The sequence below is a fragment of the Oncorhynchus keta genome, chromosome 26 (genome assembly GCF_023373465.1).
Source record: "Oncorhynchus keta strain PuntledgeMale-10-30-2019 chromosome 26, Oket_V2, whole genome shotgun sequence".
Taxonomy (NCBI): domain Eukaryota; kingdom Metazoa; phylum Chordata; class Actinopteri; order Salmoniformes; family Salmonidae; genus Oncorhynchus; species Oncorhynchus keta.
The window spans coordinates 45087560-45113360 of record NC_068446.1 but is presented as its reverse complement, the minus strand read 5'-3'; the positions used below and the strand labels follow the sequence as shown (position 1 = coordinate 45113360).

Genomic DNA, 25801 nt, shown 5'->3' with positions numbered 1-25801 from the left:
GTAGTAGTACACGTAGTAAACTAAACTAAATATAGAAGTACACAGTAGTTGTAGTAGTACACGTAGTAAACTAAATATAGAAGTACACAGTAGTTATAGTAGTACACGTAGTAAACTAAATATAGAAGTACACAGTAGTTATAGTAGTACACGTAGTAAACTAAATATAGAAGTGCACAGTAGTTATAGTAGTACACGTAGTAAACTAAACTAAATATAGAAGTGCAGAGTAGTTGTAGTAGTACACGTAGTAAACTAAACTAAATATAGAAGTACACAGTAGTTATAGTAGTACACGTAGTAAACTAAATATAGAAGTACACAGTAGTTATAGTAGTACACGTAGTAAACTAAATATAGAAGTGCACAGTAGTTGTAGTAGTACACGTAGTAAACTAAACTAAATATAGAAGCGCACAGTAGTTATAGTAGTACACGTAGTAAACTAAACTAAATATAGAAGTACACAGTAGTTATAGTAGTACACGTAGTAAACTAAATATAGAAGTACACAGTAGTTATAGTAGTACACGTAGTAAACTAAACTAAATATAGAAGTGCACAGTAGTTATAGTAGTACACGTAGTAAACTAAACTAAATATAGAAGTGCACAGTAGTTATAGTAGTACACGTAGTAAACTAAACTAAATATAGAAGTACACAGTAGTTATAGTAGTACACGTAGTAAACTAAACTAAATATAGAAGTGCACAGTAGTTATAGTAGTACACGTAATAAACTAAACTAAATATAGAAGTACACAGTAGTTATAGTAGTACACGTAGTAAACTAAACTAAATATAGAAGTACACAGTAGTTATAGTAGTACACATAGTAAACTAAATATAGAAGTACACAGTAGTTGTAGTAGTACACGTAGTAAACTAAACTAAATATAGAAGTGCACAGTAGTTATAGTAGTACACATAGTACACTAAATATAGAAGTACACAGTAGTTATAGTAGTACACATAGTAAACTAAACTAAATATAGAAGTACACAGTAGTTATAGTAGTACACATAGTAAACTAAATATAGAAGTACACAGTAGTTATAGTAGTACACGTAGTAAACTAAATATAGAAGTACACAGTAGTTATAGTAGTACACGTAGTAAACGAAATATAGAAGTACACAGTAGTTATAGTAGTACACGTAGTAAACTAAACTAAATATAGAAGTACACAGTAGTTATAGTAGTACACGTACTAAACTAAACTAAATATAGAAGTGCATAGTAGTTACATTGTAGTAAACATAGTAAACTTGTAGTAAACCAATCCAAATATAAACTCAGCAAAAAGAGAAACGTCCTCTCACTGTCAACTGCGTTTATTTTCAGCAAACTTAACATGTGTAAATATTTGTATGAACATAACAAGATTCAACAACTGAGACATAAACCGAACAAGTTCCACAGACATGTGACTAACAGAAATGGAATAATATGTCCCTGAACAAAGGGGGGTCAAAATCAAAAGTAACAGTCAATATTTGGTGTGGCCACCAGCTGCATTAAGTACTGCTCATGGACTTCACCAGATTTGCCAGTTCTTGCTGTGAGATGTTACCCCACTACCTGCAAGTTCCCGGATATTTCTGGGGGGAATGGCCCTAGTCCTCACTCTCCGGTCCAACAGGTCCCAGAAGTGCTCAATGGGATTGAGATCCGGGCTCTTTGCTGGCCATGGCAGAACACTGACATTCCTGTCTTGCAGGAAATCACGCACAGAACGAGCAGTATGGCTGGTGGCATTGTCATGCTGGAGGGTCATGTCAGGATGAGCCTGCAGGAAGGGTACCACATGAGGGAGGGGGATGTCTTCCCTGTAACGCACAACGTTATTGCCTGCAATGACAACAAGCTCAGTCCGATGATGCTGTGACACACCACCCCAGGACCCTCCACCTCCAAATCGATCCCGGCACAGAGTACAGGCCTCGGTGTAACACTCATTCCTTCAACGATAAATGCAAATCCGACCACCCCCGGTGAGACAAAACTGCGACTCGTCAGTGAAGAGCACTTTTTGCCAGTCCTGTCTGGTCCAGCGATGGTGGGTTTGTGCCCATAGGCGACGTTGTTGCCAGTGATGTCTGGTGATAACCTGCCTTACAACAAGCCCTCAGTCCAGCCTTTCTCAGCCTATTGCGGACAGTCTGATTACTGATAGAGGGATTGTGCGTTCCTGGTTTAACCCGGGCAGTTTTTGTTGCCATCCTGTACCTGTCCCGCCGGTGTGATGTTTGGATGTACTGATCCTGTGCAGGTGTTGTTACACGTGGTCTGCCACTGCGAGGACGATCAGCTGTCCGTCCTGTCTCTCTGTAGCGCTGTATTAGGGATCTCACATTTCAGACATTGCAATTTATTGTCCTGGCCACATCTGCAGTCCTCATGCCTCATTGCAGCATGCCTAAGGCACGTTCACGCAGATGAGCAGGGACCCTGGGCATCTTTCTTTGTGTTTTTCAGAGTCAGTAGAAAGGCCTCTTTAGTGTCCTAAGTTTTCATAACTGTGACCGTAATTAGTGTCTTAACGACCGTTCCACAGGTGCATGTTCATTGATTGTTTATGGTTCCTTGAACAAGCAATGGGAAACAGTGTTTAACCCCTTTACAATGAAGATCTGTGAAGTTATTTTGATTTTTACGAATTAGCTTTGAAAGACAGGGTCCTGAAAAAGGGACTTTTCTTTTTTTGCTGAGTTTATTATTCACATTAATAGTACTTCACATAACCTTAGACTGTTTCTCAGTTAAACAATATGAATAATGTTACTAAGGTCCCCCAAGTCTACATTAACATCACTAAGGTCCCCCATGTCTACATTAACATCACTAAGGTCCCCCAAGTCTACATTAACATCACTAAGGTCCCCCAAGTCTACATTAACATCACTAAGGTCCCCCAAGTCGACATTAACATGAATAATATCACTAAGTTCCCTCAAGTCTACATTAACATCACTAAGGTCCCCCAAGTCTACATTAACATCACTAAGGTCCCCCATGTCTACATTAACATCACTAAGGTCCCCCAAGTCTACATTAACATCACTAAGGTCCCCCATGTCTACATTAACATCACTAAGGTCCCCCAAGTCGACATTAACATGAATAATATCACTAAGTTCCCTCAAGTCTACATGAATGTTACCCCAAGTCTACATTAATATCACTAAGTTCCCCCATGTCTACATTAACACTACTAAGTTCCCTCAAGTCTACATTAATATCACTAAGTTCCCCCATGTCTACATTAACGCGTGGTAAGTTTCTAGGACTTCACCTGGAGGAAGGCGATGCCGATCGCCACTGCTCCCAGGATCTGCAGTTGGCTCAGAATGAAGGTCTCCAGCTTAGTGATGCACCCTCCCTAAAGAGAGAGAGGAGGAGGACACTCATTTCATCTTGAACAATCGGCAACTATCAGGAATTATACACATTACCTTATTGTCTATTGTTTGATATGTACTGTAGGATGTGTGTGTGTGTGTGGCCTTACTCACCTCCACCTTGTAGATATTAGAGGGGTGGTCTCTGCGGCCACAGAGGTTACTGGGTGTCTTGCAGCAGCTGTCTGGGACCAGTCTCTCGTTGCTAGGTGTCAGGATCCACACACTGTCTGACCAGTCTGACGAGCTGTTACTACCACAACACTTAAACTGAGAGAGAGAGAGAGAGAGAGAGAGAGAGAGAGAGAGAGAGAGAGAGAGAGAGAGAGAGAGAGAGAGAGAGAGATGTTTGGAACAAAGGACTAATCACTCCAATCCACAAAACTGGATTTAATCAACATGTACTGCACTGACACAAATGACTGATGATTGGTTGAAAGAAAAATTGATAATAAGAAGATTGTGGGAGCTGTACTGTTAGATTTCAGTGCAGCCTTTGATATTATTGACCATTTACCTGTTGAAAAAAACTTAAGTGCTACGGCTTTTCAACCTCTGCCATGTCGTGGATTCAGAGCTATCTCTCTAATAGAACTCAAAGGGTTTTCTTTAATGGAAGCTTCTCTAATGTCAAACATGTAAAGTGTGGTGTACCGCAGGGCAGCTCTCTAGGCCCTCAACTCTTTTCTATTTTCACTAATGGCCTGCCACTGGCATTAAACAAAGCATGTGTGTCCATGTTTGCTGATGATTCAACCATATACCCATCAGCAACCACAGCTAATGAAGTCACTGAAACCCTTAACAAAGAGTTGCAGTCTGTTTTGGAATGGGTGGCCAGTAATAAACTGGTCCTGAACATCTCTAAAACTAAGAGCATTGTATTTAGTACAAATCATTCCTTAAGTTCTAGACCTCAGCTGAATCTGGTAATGAATTGTGTGGCTGTTGATCAAGTTGAGGAGACTAAATTACTTGCCGTTACCTTAGATTGTAAACTGTCATTGTCAAAACATATAGATCCAATGGTTGTAAAGATGGGGAGGCGTCTAGCTGTAATAAAGAGATGTCCTGCTTTTTTGACGCCACACTCCACAAAGCAAGTTCTAGTTTGGTCTAATCTTGATTATTGTCCAGTCATGTGGTCCAGTGCTGCAAGGAAAGACCTAGTTAAGCTGCAGCTGGTCCAGAACAGAGCGGCACTTTCTTCTCTTTATTGTAATCAGAGGGCTGATATTAATACTATGCATTCCAGTCTCTCTTCGCTAAGAGTTGAGGAGAGACTGACTGCATCACTTCTTCTTTTTATAAGAAACATTAATGTGTTGAAAATCCCAAATTGTTTGCATAGTCAACCTCCACACAGCTCTGACACACACACTTATCCCACCTGACATGCCACCAGGGGTCGTTTCATAGTCCCCAAATCTAGAACAATTTCAAAAAGTGTACAGTATTATATAGAGTACAGTATTATATAGAATACAGTATCATATAGAGTACAGTATTATATAGTGTACAGTATTATATAGAGTACAGTATTATATAGAATACAGTATTATATAGTGTACAGTATTATATAGAGTACAGTATTATATAGAGTACAGTATTATATAGTGTACAGTATTATATAGAGTACAGTATTATATAGAGTACAGTATTATATAGTGTACAGTATTATATAGAGTACAGTATTATATAGAGTACAGTATTATATAGTGTACAGTATTATATAGAGTACAGTATTATATAGTGTACAGTATTATATATAGAGTACAATATTATATAGAGTACAGTATTATATAGAGTACAGTATTATATATAGAGTACAGTATTATATAGAGTACAGTATTATATAGAGTACAGTATTATATAGTGTACAGTATTATATAGAGTACAGTATTATAGTGTACAGTATTATATAGAGTACAGTATTATATAGAGTACAGTATTATATAGAGTACAGTATTATATATAGAGTACAGTATTATATATAGAGTACAGTATTATATAGAGTACAGTATTATATAGAGTACAGTATTATATAGAGCCCTTATTGTGTGGAACTTCCTTCCATCTCATATTGCTAAAAAAAACAGCAAACCTGGTTTGAAAAAAACCCAGATAAAGCAACACCTCGCGGCACAACGCCTCTCCTCTATTTGACCTGGATAATTTGTGTGTATTGATATGGAGGCTACGTGTACCTTTTTAAAAATGTAGTTCTGTCCTTAAAAGCTGTTTTTGTCTATTGATGTTCTGTATTATGTTTCATGTTTCATGTTCTGTGTGGACCCCGGGAGGAGTAGCTGCTGCTTTTGCAACAGCTAATGGGGATCCTAATAAAATACCAAACATAGATACCTTCGAATGGGCGAGAGCACTAGAACAGTCTGCAGCACCCGGCCTCACCCTATTAGAATCTGAAGCCAAATGTCTACTGTTTGCTGATGATGATCTGGTGCTTCTGTCACCAACCAAGGAAGGCCTACAGCAGCACCAAGATCTTCTGCACAGATTCTGTCAGACCTGGGCCCTGACAGTACATCTCAGTCCAAAAATACAAATTCAAATTCCATCTAGACACCTATGGCTTCCATCTGGCCACTATACCATAAAGGCCTGATTGGTGGAGTGTTGCAGAGATGGTTGTCCTTCTGGAAGGTTCTTCCATCTCCACAGAGGAACTCTGGAGCTCTGTCAGAGTGACCATCTGGTTTTTGGTCACCTCTCTGACCAAAGCCCTTCTCCTCGATTGTTCAGTTTTGCCGCGCAGCCAGCTCTAGGAAGAGTCTAGGTGGTCCCAAACTTCTTCCATTTAAAAATGATGGAGGCCATTGTGTTCTTGGGGACCTTCAATGCTGCAAAAAAATGTTGGTACCCTTCCCCAGATCTGTGCCTCGACACAATCCTGTCTCGGAGCTCCAAGGACACTGCCTTTGACCTCATTGCTTGGTTTTTGCTCTGACATGAACTGTCAGCCGTGGGGACCTTTATATAGACCGCTGTGTGTCTTTCCAAATCATGTCCAATCAATTGAATTTACCACAGGTGGACTCCAATCCAGTTGTATAAACATATCACTGATGATCAATTGAAACAGGATGCACCCGAGCTCAATTTTGAGTCTCATAGCAAAGGGTCTGAATACTTATGTAAATGAGGTATGTTCTTAATACATTTGTAAAAAATTCTAAGAACCTGTTTTCGCTTTGTCATTATCGGGTATTGTGTGTAGATTGACGAGGAAATGTTTTTATTTAATCCATTTTAGATAAGGCTGTATCTTCACAAAATGTGGAAAAGGTCAAGGGGTCTGAATAATTTCTGAATGCACGGTATATAAGCGTATTTAATGTGATGTATTTAATTTAATGTGATGTATTTAATGTGATGTATTTAATGTGATGTATTTAATGTGATGTATATAATGTGATGTATTTAATGTGATGTATATAATGTGATGTATTTAATGTGATGTATATAATGTGATGTATATAATGTGATGTATATAATGTGATGTATATAATGTGATGTATATAATGTGATGTATATAATGTGATGTATATAATATAATGTGATGTATATAATGTGATGTATTTAATGTGATGTATATAATGTGATGTATTTAATATAATGTGATGTATATAATGTGATGTATTTAATGTGATGTATTTAATATAATGTATATAATGTGATGTATATAATATAATGTGATGTATTTAATGTGATGTATATAATGTGATGTATATAATATAATGTGATGTATATAATGTGATGTATATAATGTGATGTATATAATGTGATGTATATAATGTGATGTATATAATGTGATGTATATAATGTGATGTATATAATGTGATGTATATAATGTGATGTGATGTATATAATGTGATGTATATAATGTGATGTATATAATGTGATGTATATAATGTGATGTATATAATGTGATGTATATAATGTGATGTATATAATGTGATGTATATAATGTGATGTATTTAATGTGATGTATATAATGTGATGTATATAATATAATGTGATGTATATAATGTGATGTATATAATGTGATGTATATAATGTGATGTATATAATGTGATGTATATAATGTGATGTATATAATGTGATGTATATAATGTGATGTATATAATGTGATGTATATAATGTGATGTATATAATGTGATGTATATAATGTGATGTATATAATGTGATGTATATAATGTGATGTATATAATGTGATGTATATAATGTGATGTATATAATATAATGTGATGTATATAATGTGATGTATATAATGTGATGTATATAATGTGATGTATATAATGTGATGTATATAATGTGATGTATATAATGTGATGTATTTAATGTGATGTATATAATGTGATGTATATAATGTGATGTATTTAATGTGATGTATATAATGTGATGTATATAATGTATATAATGTGATGTATATAATGTGATGTATATAATGTGATGTATTTAATGTGATGTATTTAATGTGATGTATTTAATGTGATGTATATAATGTGATGTATATAATGTGATGTATATAATGTGATGTATATAATGTGATGTATATAATATAATGTGATGTATATAATGTGATGTATATAATGTGATGTATTTAATGTGATGTATTTAATGTGATGTATATAATGTGATGTATCTAATGTGATGTATTTAATGTGATGTATTTAATGATGTATATAATGTGATGTATATAATGTGATGTATATAATGTGATGTATATAATTTAATGTGATGTATATAATATAATGTGATGTATATAATGTGATGTATTTAATGTGATGTATATAATGTGATGTATTTAATGTGATGTATATAATGTGATGTATATAATATAATGTGATGTATATAATGTGATGTATATAATGTGATGTATATAATGTGATGTATTTAATGTGATGTATATAATGTGATGTATATAATGTGATGTATTTAATGTGATGTATTTAATGTGATGTATATAATGTGATGTATATAATGTGATGTATATAATGTGATGTATATAATGTGATGTATTTAATGTGATGTATATAATGTGATGTATTTAATGTGATGTATATAATGTGATGTATATAATGTGATGTATATAATGTGATGTATATAATGTGATGTATATAATGTGATGTATTTAATGTGATGTATATAATGTGATGTATTTAATATAATGTGATGTATATAATGTGATGTATATAATGTATTTAATGTGATGTATATAATGTGATGTATTTAATGTGATGTATATAATGATGATGTGATTTAATGTGATGTATTTAATATAATGTGATGTATTTAATGTGATGTATATAATGTGATGTATATAATGTGATGTATATAATGTGATGTATTTAATGTGATGTATATAATGTGATGTATATAATGTGATGTATATAATGTGATGTATATAATGTGATGTATATAATGTGATGTATATAATGTGATGTATATAATGTGATGTATTTAATGTGATGTATTTAATGTGATGTATTTAATGTGATGTATTTAATGTGATGTATATAATGTGATGTATTTAATGTGATGTATATAATGTGATGTATTTAATGTGATGTATATAATGTGATGTATTTAATGTGATGTATTTAATGTGATGTATTTAATGTGATGTATTTAATGTGATGTATATAATGTGATGTATTTAATGTGATGTATATAATGTGATGTATATAATATAATGTGATGTATTTAATGTGATGTATATAATGTGATGTATATAATGTGATGTATATAATGTGATGTATATAATGTGATGTATATAATGTGATGTATTTAATGTGATGTATATAATGTGATGTATTTAATGTGATGTATATAATGTGATGTATATAATGTGATGTGATGTATTAATGTGATGTATATAATGTGATGTATATAATGTGATGTATTTAATGTGATGTATATAATGTGATGTATTTAATGTGATGTATTTAATGTGATGTATTTAATGTGATGTATTTAATGTGATGTATTTAATGTGATGTATATAATGTGATGTATTTAATGTGATGTATATAATGTGATGTATATAATGTGATGTATATAATGTGATGTATATAATGTGATGTATATAATGTGATGTATATAATGTGATGTATATAATGTGATGTATATAATGTGATGTATTTAATGTGATGTATATAATGTGATGTATATAATGTGATGTATTTAATGTGATGTATTTAATGTGATGTATTTAATGTGATGTATTTAATGTGATGTATATAATGTGATGTATATAATGTGATGTATATAATGTGATGTATTTAATGTGATGTATATAATGTGATGTATTTAATTTAATGTGATGTATATAATGTGATGTATATAATGTGATGTATTTAATGTGATGTATATAATGTGATGTATATAATGTGATGTATATAATGTGATGTATATAATATAATGTGATGTATTTAATGTGATGTATATAATGTGATGTATTTAATGTGATGTATATAATGTGATGTATATAATGTGATGTATATAATGTGATGTATTTAATGTGATGTATATAATGTGATGTATATAATGTGATGTATTTAATGTGATGTATATAATGTGATGTATATAATGTGATGTATTTAATGATGATGTGATGTATATAATGTGATGTATTTAATGTGATGTATTTAATGTGATGTATTTAATGTGATGTATTTAATGTGATGTATATAATGTGATGTATATAATGTGATGTATTTAATGATGTATTTAATGTGATGTATTTAATGATGATATATAATGTGATGTATATAATGTGATGTATATAATGTGATGTATATAATGTGATGTATATAATGATGTATATAATGTGATGTATATAATGTGATGTATATAATGTGATGTATATAATGTGATGTATATATATAATGTGATGTATATAATGTGATGTATATATATAATGTGATGTATATAATGTGATGTATTTAATGTGATGTATATAATGTGATGTATATAATGATGTATATAATGTGATGTATATAATGTGATGTATTTAATGTGATGTATATAATGTGATGTATTTAATGTGATGTATATAATGTGATGTATATAATGTGATGTATATAATGTGATGTATTTAATGTGATGTATATAATGTGATGTATATAATGATGTATATAATGTGATGTTTAATGTGATGTATTTAATGTGATGTGATATATAATGTGATGTATATAATGTGATGTATATAATATAATGTGATGTATATATATAATGTGATGTATATAATGTGATGTATATAATGTGATGTATATAATGTGATGTATTTAATGATGATGTGATGTATTTAATGTGATGTATTTAATGTGATGTATTTAATGTGATGTATATAATGTGATGTATATAATGTGATGTATATTAATGTGATGTATATAATGTGATGTATATAATGTGATGTATATAATGTGATGTATATATAATATAATGTGATGTAATATAATATAATATATAATGATGTATATGATGTATATAATGTGATGTATATAATGTGATGTATATAATGTGATGTATATAATGTGATGTATTTATGTGATGTGATGTATATAATGTGATGTATATATGTATATAATGTGATGTATATAATATATATAATGTGATGTATATAATGTGATGTATATAATGTGATGTATTTAATGTGATGTATTTAATGTGATGTATATAATGTGATGTATATAATGTGATGTGATGTATATAATGTGATGTATATAATGTGATGTATATAATGTGATGTATATAATGTGATGTATTTAATGTGATGTATATAATGTGATGTATTTAATGTGATGTATATAATGTGATGTATATAATGTGATGTATATAATGTGATGTATTTAATGTGATGTATTTAATGTGATGTATATAATGTGATGTATATAATGTGATGTATATAATGTGATGTATTTAATGTGATGTATATAATGTGATGTATATAATGTGATGTATTTAATGTGATGTATATAATGTGATGTATATAATGTGATGTATATAATGTGATGTATATAATGTGATGTATATAATGTGATGTATATAATGTGATGTATTTAATGTGATGTATTTAATGTGATGTATATAATGTGATGTATTTAATGTGATGTATATAATGTGATGTATATAATGTGATGTATATAATATAATGTGATGTATATAATGTGATGTATATAATGTGATGTATTTAATGTGATGTATATAATGTGATGTATTTAATGTGATGTATATAATGTGATGTATATAATGTGATGTATATAATGTGATGTATTTAATTTAATGTGATGTATATAATGTGATGTATTTAATGTGATGTATATAATGTGATGTATATAATGTGATGTATATAATGTGATGTATTTAATGTGATGTATATAATGTGATGTATATAATGTGATGTATATAATGTGATGTATTTAATGTGATGTATATAATGTGATGTATTTAATGTGATGTATATAATGTGATGTATTTAATGTGATGTATATAATGTGATGTATTTAATGTGATGCGCCAGTAACCCCTGCTCCAAGAAAGGGGGAGGAGTTATCTGTCTTATCAACGTCTGATTCGTTACAATATGCACTCCAAACCAAGCAGCCTAAACCACGACCTCTATCTGAATGAAACATGGTGGTTGGAACAGTATTTACAGGAAGCTTCTGTCATTCATGTACCTCCTGCTGCAGTTTGTCCACTGCACTGGTGATGCTCTCCTCTCCCGACTGCTGGTATTTCTGAACCATGGTCTCCTTCAGGTTGTGTTGCAGCTCCTTATCCAGCTGTGTAGAGACATACACAGGAGCCAATGACAATCTAGGAAATCTACAACTTACCAACACTGAGACAGTCGTGCAACTGTAAAGGAGGATGGACAGGGTTCGACAGGGTTGGGGTCAATTAGAATCGAATTCAGTAATTCAACATTTCTCAATAAATATTGTCTTAGGTCTCTCTTTATGTTGTGTTGCTACCATGTTGTGTTGCTACCATGTTGTGTTGCTACCATGTTGTGTTGCTACCATGTTGTGTTGTCATGTTGTGTTGCTACCATGTTGTGTTGCTACATGTTGTGTTGTCATGTTGTGTTGCTACCATGTTGTGTTGCTACCATGTTGTGTTGCTACCTGTCTCTCTTGTCGTGATGTGTGCTTTGTCCTATATTTATGTTTTATTTATTTAAAATGTTGAATCCCAGTCCCCTAAGGAGGCCTTTTGCATTTTGGTAGTCGGTCATTGTAAATAAGAATTTGTTCTTTTAACTGACTTGCCTAGTTAAAATTAAATAAAACTGATAAATAAATCGAATGAAAACCAGTTCCAACTGGACCAGATCCAACCGATATTTCTTTGTACAGCGCGCTTTGTGAGCGCAACATCAATTGCTTTACACTCCCTAAAAGCACTGGTTATCCCGATTCACCTGCGCTATTGCAAGCACAGCTGTGAGGGTCACAGACACAGGAAATCGTACATTTGCATAGGGAGTGACACGTCACATTTTCTGGCCTATCCAGACAAAGGAATGATTTCCTGTGCCTGTGAACCTGGTAGTTGCGCTTGCAATAGCACCAGGGCCGGCTCCAGGCATAAGTGACCGTAAGCTGTCTTTAGGGACTCCGGCCACTAGGAGGCCCCAAACCAAAGTATATATAAACATGGTCACAGCAAAATGTATAGAATTGTTGGGAATTAGCTTTAAAAAAGCAAAGATTTATCTCCACCCCATGGCAAAATGAGTAGAATTGTTGGGAATTAGCTTTAAAAAAGCAAAGATTTATCTCCACCCCATGGCAAAATGAGTAGAATTGCATAAAAGTTATAAAATTACAAAAAGTTACCTTTGCCCCAATGGCAATATTTGAAAAATTGCAGGAAATGAACTTATATACACACACACATATATATATATATATATATTTCTTGTGGCAAGAGGGGGGCCACTAACATGTTTTGCAGTGAGGTGGGGAGCCCCCTAAAAGGCTAGAGCCGGCCCTGATCAGAGCATGTGAAATGGAGAGTCTAGTGGATTCAACAATAGCAAGATCATCTCGCTATGATGTTCTCGGATGGATTCATAACTCTCAACAGGAAATATAATAAATCATTTGGTAGAATTGAAAGAAGACTACTTTATCTTGGTCACAGACAGAAAAAAGGAATTTGAGCTTAAAGCTGTAGCGACTCACATTTGAATGGTGCCTCTGACTCACTCAGAGGACGTTTGGCATCTGTCGTCAGTTCTTTGAAAATTGTGCTAATAATGTACAGTACAATAAAATATATTTTACAGTTATAAGAAAGGTGAAATCTTATAGTAAGTAATTTATCATTTTGATTGTTACTATATTTATAAAGCATTTAATTCATTTCAAACCCTATCGCCTTTTGTTGAATAGGAAAAATAAATGTTTTTAAAAAATGCATACATTTTCAAAATATTTGTACTAATGTACTTGAGCGTGTATCCTCAAAGATGAGTACACCTCATCAATTTATAACTATATTTTTTTTAACAGAAAGGTGAATTCCAGACCGTTCTATACCTATGCAGCATTACCAGTTATTGTGTATTCATTTTGAATATTTAGGCGGAAATCTATATTTTGCCTTCACGTTCATTAATTAGAATTGACCCCAACCCTGGTATTTGAACAAAGGCCCAGATGTACAGTTATTCAGTCCCAGTCCAAAGTTTGGACACACTTACTCATTCCAGGGTTTTTCTACATTTTGACTATTTTCAACATTGTAGAATAATAGTGAAGACATCAACACTATGAAATAAAACATATGGAATCATGTAGTAACCAAAAACGTGTTCAATCAAAAATATATTGTATATTTGAGATTCTTCAAAGTAGCCACCCCTTTGCCTTGACAGCTTTGCACACTCTTGGTATTCTCTCAACCAGATTCATGAGGTAGTCACCTGGAATGCATTTCAATTAACAGGTGTGCCTTGTTAAAAGTTCATTTGTGGAATTTCATTCCTTCTTAATGTGTTTGAACCAATCAGTTGGGTTGTGACATCTTATTAAATTATGTCCATGTTATGGCAAGAACAGCTCAAATCAAGCAAAGAGAAACGACAGCCCATTACTTTAAGTCATGAAGGTCCGTCAATATGGAAAATGTCAAGAACTTTGAACGTTTTTTCAGGTACAGTCGCAAAAAAACATCAAGCACTATGATGAAACTGTCTCTCATGAGGACCGCCACAGGAAAGGAAGACCCGGAGTTATCTCTGCTGCAGAGGATAAGTTCATTAGAGAGTTACCAGCCTCAGAAATTGCAGCCCAAATAAATGCTTCACAGAGTTCAAGTAACAGACACATCTCAACATCGACTGTTCAGAGGAGACTGCGTGAATCATGGTCGAATTGCTGCAAAGAAACCACACCACTTTTTTGATTACTACATGATTCCCATACGTGTTATTATTTCATAGTGTTGACGTCTTCACTGTTATTCTACGATGTAGAACGTAGTAAAAAAGAAAGAAAGAAAAACCCTTGAATGAGGAGGTGTGTCCAAAACTTTTGACTGGTACTGTATGTTTATTTTTCATACAACAGTAAGGATGATGTGATTGGATCAGAAATAACAGTAGAAGAATATTCTGAACAGTGAGATCAGAGACACAGAGTTTGATAGAAAGGAAGATATCCAACAGGAGGATAATTACCTGCTGGCAGAAAGGGAAACACTGGACGGGGATGAAAACCACAGAAGAAGAAAGAAAAGTAGGAATTTGAAAAAGATGGAAAACAGGGATGAATGTATGCAGAGGAGCAAACAGGAAACGATTGTGGACATGCAGGAAGATGTGTGTTATTCAGGAATAAATAAAGGTTGAATAAATAAATCAAATATTCAGGAGATATTATTTGATTGTAATAGTTATTATAATAACGTTTTAGGAAATACAAGAAGGTTTAATATAGTAGAAGAATGTTTTAGGTCATACCAGAACGTTCTAGATCATACCAGAACGTTTTAGGTCATAAAAGAACGTTTTAGGTCATAAAAGAACGTTTTAGGTCATAACATAACGTTTTAGATCATACCAGAACGTTTTAGATCATACCAGAACGTTTTAGGTCATACCAGAACGTTTTAGGTCATACCAGAACGTTTTAGGTCATACCAGAACGTTTTAGATCATACCAGAACGTTTTAGGTCATACCAGAACGTTTTAGGTCATACCAGAACGTTTTAGGTCATACCAGAACGTTTTAGATCATACCAGAACGTTTTAGGTCATACCAGAACGTTTTAGATCATACTGGAAAGTTTTAGATCATACCGGAACGTTTTAGATCATACAAGAACATTTTAGATCATACCAGAACGTGGTTTGTGTCAGTGACTGAATTAACTAAGAATACAGTAGGTTTACTAGTCTGATAAACTAAATAATACACAAGGATGGATGTAACTTTATCCTACATGACATAACTATGACTAATCGTGTATCTATAAACGGCGCTGTGCATGTCAGGAATCAACTGTAACAAGTCACAGAGTAGCCCACATGTTGAATGGGAATTCGTTTTAAATGTTACGGTATAAACCTCAACAAAACTGTTTCCCCGAGAACGAAACAAAACATCTAGTAGAGTAGTGAGTCTGGTAATTCCAACCTGCGTTCAAATACTCTGGGAACAGAACCTGTGATGAAACTGAAAGAAAAGTCCTCCCCCGGGGTCAACCTGGCTCTCCACGCAGGCTAAAGCAAACGCTAAAAATATATGAAGGATTTTAAATAACATTTGAACCCAGGTCAGGTCAGGTGATGCCAACCAGAATTCCTGGCATGTCTGAGGAGAACACGGTATTCTAGGACCTCCTAACACTGGATATAGGCCCATCCAGCATCCCTAAATAGCACCCTATCAACTGTATAGTGCACTACTTTTTGGCCACACGCCCATAGGGCTCTGTTTAACAGTAGTGCACTACGTAAGGAATAGGGTGCCGTTTGGTACACGGCCGGGTTGCAGCAGCTATGTGTAACTAGTACATTTTTTTTTTGTAATGTGTAGACCTGGGTTCAAATACTATTTGACATCTTTTGGATACTTTCAGAATGTGCTTTAGCTTGCCAGGTGTTTAGGGGGACTTTTCTATCGATACCATTAGGACAGGCAAGTTCAAATAGTATTTGAACCCAGGTCTCGTTAATATAGTATAAGACAGCGTTTCTCAAACTCGGGTCCAGCCCCAACGGGTGGACATTGTTGTTTTCAGCTCTACACAGCTGAATCAAAGAATCAAGCTTGATGATGAGTTCATCATTTGAATCAACTTTGTAGTGGTAGTGCAAAACAAAAATAAAAAATGTGCATCCCTTGGGTCCCCGGGGCCAAGTTTGGGAAACGCTGGTCTGTACATACCTCCTGATACTGGATATAGGCCAGGACTCCAGCTACAATCTCCAGCAAGAAGATACAGAGTAGCAGGAAGAAATACTGTGGGAGAGAGAGAGAGAGAGAGAGAGAGAGAGAGAGAGAGCAGAGAGAGAGAGAACAGAGAGAGAGAACAGAGAGAGAGAGAGAGAGAAGAGAGAGAGAGAGAGTGAACAGAGAGAGAGTGAACAGAGAGAGAGAGGAGAGAGAGAGAGAGAGAGAGAGAGAGAGAGAGAGAACAGAGAGAGAGAGAAGAGAGAGAACAGAGAGAGACAGAGAGAACAGAGAGAGAACAGAGAGAGAGAAGAGAGAGAGACAGAGAGAGAGAGTACAGCGAGAGGAGAGAGAGAGAGAGAGAGAGAGAGAGAGAGAGAGAGAGAGAGAGAGAGAGAGAGAGAGAGAGAGAGAGAGAGAGAACAGAGAGAGAGAGAGAAGAGAGAGAGAGAGAGAGAGAGAGAGAGAGAGAGAGAGAGAGAGAAGAGAGAGAGAGAGACAGAGAGAGAGAGAGAACAGAGAGAGAGAACAGAGAGAGAGAGAACGAGAGAGAGAGAGAGAACAGAGAGAGAGAAATGAGAGGGAGAGAACAGAGAGAGAGTGAACAGAGAGAGAGTGAACAGAGAGAGTACAGCGAGAGAGAGAGAGAGAGAGAGAGAGAGAGAGAGAGAGAGAGAGAGAGAGAGAGAGAACAGAGAGAGAACAGAGAGAGAACAGAGAGAGAACAGAGAGAGAGAGAACAGAGAGAGAGAGAGAACAGAGAGAGAGAACAGAGAGAGAGAGAGAGAACAGAGAGAGAGTGAGAACAGAGAGAGAGAGAGAGAGAGAAGAGAGAACAGAGAGAGAGTGAGAACAGAGAGAGAGAGAGAAGAGAGAGAGAGAGAACAGAGAGAGAGAGAACAGAGAGAGAACAGAGAGAGAGAGAGAACAGAGAGAGAGAGAGAACAGAGAGAGAGAGAACAGAGAGAGAGAGAGAGAACAGAGAGAGAGAGAGAACAGAGAGAGAGAGAGAACAGAGAGAGAGAGAGAACAGAGAGAGAGAACAGAGAGAGAGAGAACAGAGAGAGAGAGAACAGAGAGAGAGAGAGAACAGAGAGAGAGAGAACAGAGAGAGAGTGAGAACAGAGAGAGAGAGAGAACAGAGAGAGAGTGAGAACAGAGAGAGAGAGAACAGAGAGAGAGAGAAATACAACCCATATTTATGCTCATTTATTTTATCTTGTGTCCTTTAACCATTTGTACATTGTTAAAACACTGTATAATATATAATATGACATTTGTAATGTCTTTACTGTTTTGAAACTTCTGTATGTGTAATGTTTACTGTTAATTTTTTCACTTTATATATTCACTTTGTATGTTGTCTACCTCACTTGCTTTGGCAATGTTAACACATGTTTCCCATGCCAATAAAGTCCTTGAATTGAACTGAATTGAATTGAATTGAATTGAGAGAGAGAGAGAGAGAGAGAGAGAGAGAGAGAGAGAGAGAGAGAGAGAGAGAGAGAGAGAGAGAGAGAGAGAGAGAGAGAGAGAGTGCTTCTACACCTGCATTGCTTGCTGTTTGGGGTTTTAGGCTGGGTTTCTGTACAGCACTTTGAGATATCAGCTGATGTACGAAGGGCTATATAAATCAATTTGATTTGATTTGAGTACAGAGAGAGAGAGAGAGAGAGAGAGAGAGAGAGAGAGAGAGAGAGAGAGAGAGAGAGAGAGAGAGAGAGAGAGAGAGAGAGAGAGTGGCAGGAAGAAATACTGTGAAGTATGGGGAGGACAAAAAAACATTCCCTCCTAATATAAAACAGACTGTAGTGAGCTGAGGTTGAAAACAACTTCATGTGCCAATATCTGAGTGTAGTAAGGTCATACAGTAAGTGAGCGTGTGCCTTTTTATTGCGATTACAATTCCTCCTAATCTTTCCATAAAGTTTCAAGATTGTAATATTATCTCTCTATCTTTCTCCCTCCCCTCCAACCCTCTCCTCCCCTCTCTCCCCCTCTTCCCACCCCCTCTCTCTCCTCTAACCCTCTCCCCACCTATCTCTCTCCCTCTCCTCTCCTCTCCTCTAACCCTCTCCCCCCTCTCTCTCTCCCTCTCCTCTAACCCTCTCCCCCCTCTCTCTCTCCCTCTCTCTCTCCCTCTCCTCTAACCCTCTCCCCCTCTCTCTCTCCCCCTCTCTCTCTCTCTCCTCTATAACCCTCTCCACCCTCTCTCTCTTCTTTGTGGATCTGTGTAATCTGAGGGAAATATGTCTCTCTAATATGGTCATACATTGGGCAGGAGGTTAGGATGTGCAGCTCAGTTTCCACCTCATTTTGTGGGCAGTGAGCACATAGCCTGTCTTCTCTTGAGAGCCATGTCTGTCTACGGTGGCCTTTCTCAATAGCAAGGCTGTGCTCACTGAGTCTTTTTGTTAATTCTTTCCAATGTGTCAAGTAATTATATTTTTGTTTTCTCATGATTTGGTCGGGTCTAATTGTGTTGCTGTCTCTCTATCTCTCTCCCTTTTGTCCCTCCTCTCCCCTCTCAATTTCAATTCAATTACATTTAAGGGACTTTACGGACATGGGAAACATGTTTACATTGCAAAGCAAAGCCCTCTCTCCTCTATAGCCCCTTCTCTCCTCTATAGCCCCTTCTCTCCTCTATAGCCCCTTCTCTCCTCTATAGCCCCTTCTCTCCTCTATAGCCCCTTCTCTCCTCTATAGCCCCTTCTCTCCTCTATAGCCCCTTCTCTCCTCTATAGCCCCTTCTCTCCTCTATAGCCCCTTCTCTCCTCTATAGCCCCTTCTCTCCTCTATAGCCCCTTCTCTCCTCTATAGCCCCTTCTCTCCTCTATAGCCCCTTCTCTCCTCTATAGCCCCTTCTCTCCTCTATAGCCCCTTCTCTCCTCTATAGCCCCTTCTCTCCTCTATAGCCCCTTCTCTCCTCTATAGCCCCTTCTCTCCTCTATAGCCCCTTCTCTCCTCTATAGCCCCTTCTCTCCTCTATAGCCCCTTCTCTCCTCTATAGCCCCTTCTCTCCTCTATAGCCCCCTCTCTCCTCTATAGCCCCTTCTCTCCTCTATAGCCCCTTCTCTCCTCTATAGCCCCTTCTCTCCTCTATAGCCCCTTCTGTCCTCTATAGCCCCTTCTGTCCTCTATAGCCCCTTCTCTCCTCTATAGCCCCTTCTCTCCTCTATAGCCCCTTCTCTCCTCTATAGCCCCTTCTCTCCTCTATAGCCCCTTCTCTCCTCTATAGCCCCTTCTCTCCCCACCTCTTCTCATTCTCTGTCTCTCCAACCATCATACTGGTGATACCCCTCATTCCTCTCTCCTCTATAGCCCCTTCTCTCCTCTATAGCCCCTTCTCTCCTCTATAGCCCCTTCTCTCCCCACCTCTTCTCATTCTCTGTCTCTCCAACCATCATACTGGTGATACCCCTCATTCCTCTCTCCTCTATAGCCCCTTCTCTCCTCTATAGCCCCTTCTCTCCTCTATAGCCCCTTCTCTCCTCTATAGCCCCTTCTCTCCTCTATAGCCCCTTCTCTCCCCTATAGCCCCTTCTCTCCTCTATAGCCCCTTCTCTCCCCACCTCTTCTCATTCTCTGTCTCTCCAACCATCATACTGGTGATACCCCTCATTCCTCTCTCCTCTATAGCCCCTCCTCTCCTCACTCTCCACCTCTTCTCCCCACTCTCGCTCTGTCTCTCCAACCACCATACTGGTGATACCCCTCATTCCTCTCTCCTCTATAGCCCCTCCTCTCCTCACTCTCCACCTCTTCTCCCCACTCTCGCTCTGTCTCTCCAACCACCATACTGGTGATACCCCTCATTCCTCTCTCCTCTATAGCCCCTCCTCTCCTCACTCTCCACCTCTTCTCCCCACTCTCGCTCTGTCTCTCCAACCACCATACCAGTGATGCCCCTCATTCCTCTCTCCTCTATAGCCCCTCCTCTCCTCACTCTCCACCTCTTCTCCCCACTCTCGCTCTGTCTCTCCAACCACCATACCAGTGATGCCCCTCATTCCTCTCTGGTGACTCATGCTCCGTATCTAAACTCTATAGCCCCTCCTCTCACCACCTCTTCTCGCTGTGTCTCTCCAACCACCATACCGGTGATGCCATTCCTCTCTCGTGACTCCGTATCTCTTAAAGATACACACACGGCATTATTCTGCGTGATATTTATGACACGTGCATTTCAGACAGTGTATTTTCGTCTGGTTCTGTTGATATCATAGAGGTAGATAGAGGAGTCTAGGTGCATATAAACCTGTTTCGGCAAGGACATTGCCATTGAGAGATTCCACCATTTTAAAGTAGTCAACTGGTTGGGGATTACTATGTTTTTCAGAGAAATCAGCCACTTATCTGAGCATTGTCTTCTTTCTTTGGATAAAATAAATGGGTTCCCTATGGTTAGTAAATGGCTTTAAGCTATATGATCGCCAGCTAGTGGCCACAAAATGTCATTACTTGGATTAGCTAACGTGCCATTGGAACACAGGAGTGATGGTTTCTGATAATGGGCCTCTTTACGTAGATATACCATTAAAAAAAATCAGCCGTTACCATAGTAATTTACAACATTAACAATGTCTACATTGTATTTCTGATAAATTTGATGTTAATTTTAAATGGACAAAAAAAAAAGTGCTTTTCTTTCAAAAAGCAAGGATATTTTCCAAACTTTTGAACGGTAGTGTACATCTATTACCCCTTTCTTCTGCCTCTGAAAAATACATTTTATTTGTGTGTTTAAATGACAGGAGTTTATATGCGAACGGATTTGAATGTTTATATTAATATCATTTTGATCTGAAAGTAAAGGGTGTTTCCGAGGGTGTAGAAGAAGCTGTGTGAATGTCATTTCCGGTATATGTTTATAAGGTAAAACCAGTGTGGATGTGTACCATTACGTTTCATTGATATCGTGTGTTAGAGTGTGTCACAACTGCTGATTTGATATAGGGCTTTGTAAATGGATTGATTGGTTGATTGATTGATTGGTTGATTGATTGGAGGATTGGTTGATTGATTGGTTGATTTATGGGTTGATTGATTGATTGGAGGATCACCACTATTAGCAGACTCCTCATCTCCTTGAGGGTGGCACAGCAGCCTACGATCCCAGTGAAGACAACGATAGCCCCGGCAGCTATGAGGATGTAGGCAGAGGCAGAGTAGAAGGTGGAGTTGAGGAGGCTGATGTAGTCACTCTTCTCTACGAGGGTCCACACCCCCACCGCCATCACCACTCCACCTGCCAGCTGAAAGAGGACACACACACACACACACACACACACACACACACACACACACACACACACACACACACACACACACACACACACACACACACACACACACACACACACACACACACACACACACACACAGCAGTGGAATTCAAAACCACTCAATTCAATTCCCTTTCAAATCAATTCCATTAAATTAAATGATTTCAATTCAGAACACAGACAATGTTCAATAGCATGATAACTAGTAGATTCCTAGCACCAATCAGATGATAACTAGTGGATTCCTAGCACCAATCAAATGATAACTAGTAGATTCCTAGCACCAATCAGATGATAACTAGTGGATTCCTAGCACCAATCAAATGATAACTAGTGGATTCCTAGCACCAATCAGATGATAACTAGTAGATTCCTAGCACCAATCAGATGATAACTAGTGGATTCCTAGCACCAATCAAATGATAACTAGTGGATTCCTAGCACCAATCAAATGATAACTAGTAGATTCCTAGCACCAATCAAATGATAACTAGTGGATTCCTAGCACCAATCAAATGATAACTAGTAGATTCCTAGCACCAATCAAATGATAACTAGTGGATTCCTAGCACCAATCAAATGATAACTAGTAGATTCCTAGCACCAATCAAATGATAACTAGTGGATTCCTAGCACCAATCAAATGATAACTAGTGGATTCCTAGCACCAATCAGATGATAACTAGTAGATTCCTAGCACCAATCAGATGATAACTAGTGGATTCCTAGCACCAATCAAATGATAACTAGTGGATTCCTAGCACCAATCAAATGATAACTAGTGGATTCCTAGCACCAATCAAATGATAACTTGTAGATTCCTAGCACCAATCAGATGATAACTAGTAGATTCCTAGCACCAATCAGATGATAACTAGTGGATTCCTAGCACCAATCAAATGATAACTAGTAGATTCCTAGCACCAATGAAATGATAACTAGTAGATTCCTAGCACCAATCAAATGATAACTAGTAGATTCCTAGCACCAATCAGATGATAACTAGTAGATTCCTAGCACCAATCAAATGATAACTAGTAGATTCAGATGACAACTAGTGGATTCCTAGCACCAATCAAATGATAACTAGTGGATTCCTAGCACCAATCAAATGATAACTAGTGGATTCCTAGCACCAATCAGATGATAACTAGTGGATTCCTAGCACCAATCAAATGATAACTAGTAGATTCCTAGCACCAATCAAATGATAACTAGTGGATTCCTAGCACCAATCAAATGATAACTAGTAGATTCCTAGCACCAATCAAATTATAACTAGTGGATTCCTAGCACCAATCAGATGATAACTAGTAGATTCCTAGCACCAATCAAATGATAACTAGCAGATTCCACCAATCAGATGATAACTAGTAGATTCCTAGCACCAATCAAATGATAACTAGTGGATTCCTAGCACCAATCAAATGATAACTAGTAGATTCCTAGCACCAATCAAATGATAACTAGTGGATTCCTAGCACCAATCAGATGATAACTAGTAGATTCCTAGCACCAATCAAATGATAACTAGTGGATTCCTAGCACCAATCAAATGATAACTAGTGGATTCCTAGCACCAATCAAATGATAACTAGTAGATTCCTAGCACCAATCAAATGATAACTAGTGGATTCCTAGCACCAATCAAATGATAACTAGTGGATTCCTAGCACCAATCAAATGATAACTAGTAGATTCCTAGCACCAATCAAATGATAACTAGTGGATTCCTAGCACCAATCAAATGATAACTAGTAGATTCCTAGCACCAATCAAATGATAACTAGTAGATTCCTAGCACCAATCAAATGATAACTAGTGGATTCCTAGCACCAATCAAATGATAACTAGTGGATTCCTAGCACCAATCAAATGATAACTAGTAGATTCCTAGCACCAATCAAATGATAACTAGTAGATTCCTAGCACCAATCAAATGATAACTAGTAGATTCCTAGCACCAATCAAATGATAACTAGTAGATTCCTAGCACCAATCAAATGATAACTAGTAGATTCCTAGCACCAATCAGATGATAACTAGTAGATTCCTAGCACCAATCAAATGATAACTAGTGGATTCCTAGCACCAATCAAATGATAACTAGTGGATTCCTAGCACCAATCAAATGATAACTAGTGGATTCCTAGCACCAATCAAATGATAACTAGTGGATTCCTAGCACCAATCAAATGATAACTAGTAGATTCCTAGCACCAATCAAATGATAACTAGTAGATTCCTAGCACCAATCAAATACAGGCAGTAGGAGACTATCAGAACACAGACAGGTTAGAGACTTAACGGTTGATATTGTTTCAGGTTAATTTAGTGTACAGACATGCAAAGGGTTAAACCCATCTATAGAATCTACTGCTTTGTTATAACATATAGGACAAGTTAAGCAACATTTCTGCCCCCCAAAAAGATGTTGTTCTGCCAGACAGACAGACAGACAGACAGACAGACAGACAGACAGACAGACAGACAGACAGACAGACACAGGCAGGCTGACAGACAGGCAGACAGACAGGCAGACAGACAGGCAGACAGACTCACCCAGAAGAGAAGGTTAAAGGTCAATAGTAGACAGACAGGCAGACTCACCCAGAAGCAAAGGTTAAAGGTCAATAGTAGACAGACATACTCACCCAGAAGAGAAGGTTAAAGGTCACCCAGAAGCAAAGGTTAAAGGTCAATAGTAGACAGACAGACTCACCCAGAAGAGAAGGTTAAAGGTCACCCAGAAGCAAAGGTTAAAGGTCAATAGTAGACAGACAGGCAGACTCACCCAGAGGAGAAGGTTAAAGGTCAATAGTAGACAGACAGACAGGCAGACTCACCCAGAAGAGAAGGTTAAAGGTCAATAGCAGATAGACAAACAGGCTCTCACCCAGAAGCAAAGGATAAAGGTCAATAGTAAACAGACAGGCAGACTCACCCAGAAGAGTAGGTTAAAGGTCAATAGCAGATATTTCAGACAAATCATCCCACATGTGTTTTTCTCATCATACGTCTGCATCCTGAAAACAAGAGAACACACACACGTGTTATTTTTAAGATTGTTGGTCTATTTAATATATTTCTTCGGTAAGTTTGGTCTTTTTAGTAAATAGAATTTACAAAAGCATTAAACGCGACATGCAACAATTTCAAAGATTATTCCGTAGTTTCAGTTCAGTTCATATAATGAAGTCAGTCAATTGAAATAAATTCTTTAGGCCCCAATCGATGGATTTTAAAGTGACTGGGAATACAGATATGCATCTGTTGGTCACAGACACCCCTTTTTTTCTAATGGGTCGTGGAACCAGTGAGTATCTGTGTGACCATTTGCCTCATGCAGCTTGGCACAGAGTTAATCAGGCTCTTGATTGTGGTCTGTGGAATGTTGTCCCACTCCTCTTCAATGGCTGTGTGAAGGTACTGGATATGGGCGGGAACTGAAACACTCTGTCATACGACTCGATCCAGAGTCGATCCAGAGCATCCCAAACATGCTCAACGGGTGACATGTCTGGTGAGTATGCAGGTCATGGAGGAACTGGGACATTTTCACCTTCCAGGAATTGTGTCCAGATCCTTACGACATGGGGCTGTGCATTATCATGCTGAAACATGAGGTGATGGTAGCGGATGAATGACACGACAATGGGCCTCAGGATCTTATCACGG

The 25801-nt window shown here is 36.9% G+C and overlaps 1 protein-coding gene across 2 annotated transcripts in view; it reads right to left on the bottom strand.

Annotated features, from left to right (window-relative positions):
* Positions 1 to 25801, bottom strand: part of LOC118380570 (CD151 antigen-like) — a 48716-nt gene that overhangs the window by 10063 nt on the left and 12852 nt on the right. The window contains exons 2-8 of one of the 2 annotated variants that reach the window (XM_052481078.1): positions 25068 to 25149; positions 21902 to 22093; positions 16830 to 16904; positions 15118 to 15138; positions 12107 to 12211; positions 3516 to 3671; positions 3296 to 3382 (exon numbers count right to left, since the gene is read on the bottom strand). In XM_052481078.1, coding sequence (XP_052337038.1) covers positions 3296 to 3382; positions 3516 to 3671; positions 12107 to 12211; positions 15118 to 15138; positions 16830 to 16904; positions 21902 to 22093; positions 25068 to 25148 — 717 coding nt within the window. In that variant the 5' untranslated portion in view covers position 25149. The remainder of the gene's footprint in view (positions 1 to 3295; positions 3383 to 3515; positions 3672 to 12106; positions 12212 to 15117; positions 15139 to 16829; positions 16905 to 21901; positions 22094 to 25067; positions 25150 to 25801) is intronic. The other variant, XM_052481079.1, reaches the window with a different exon arrangement.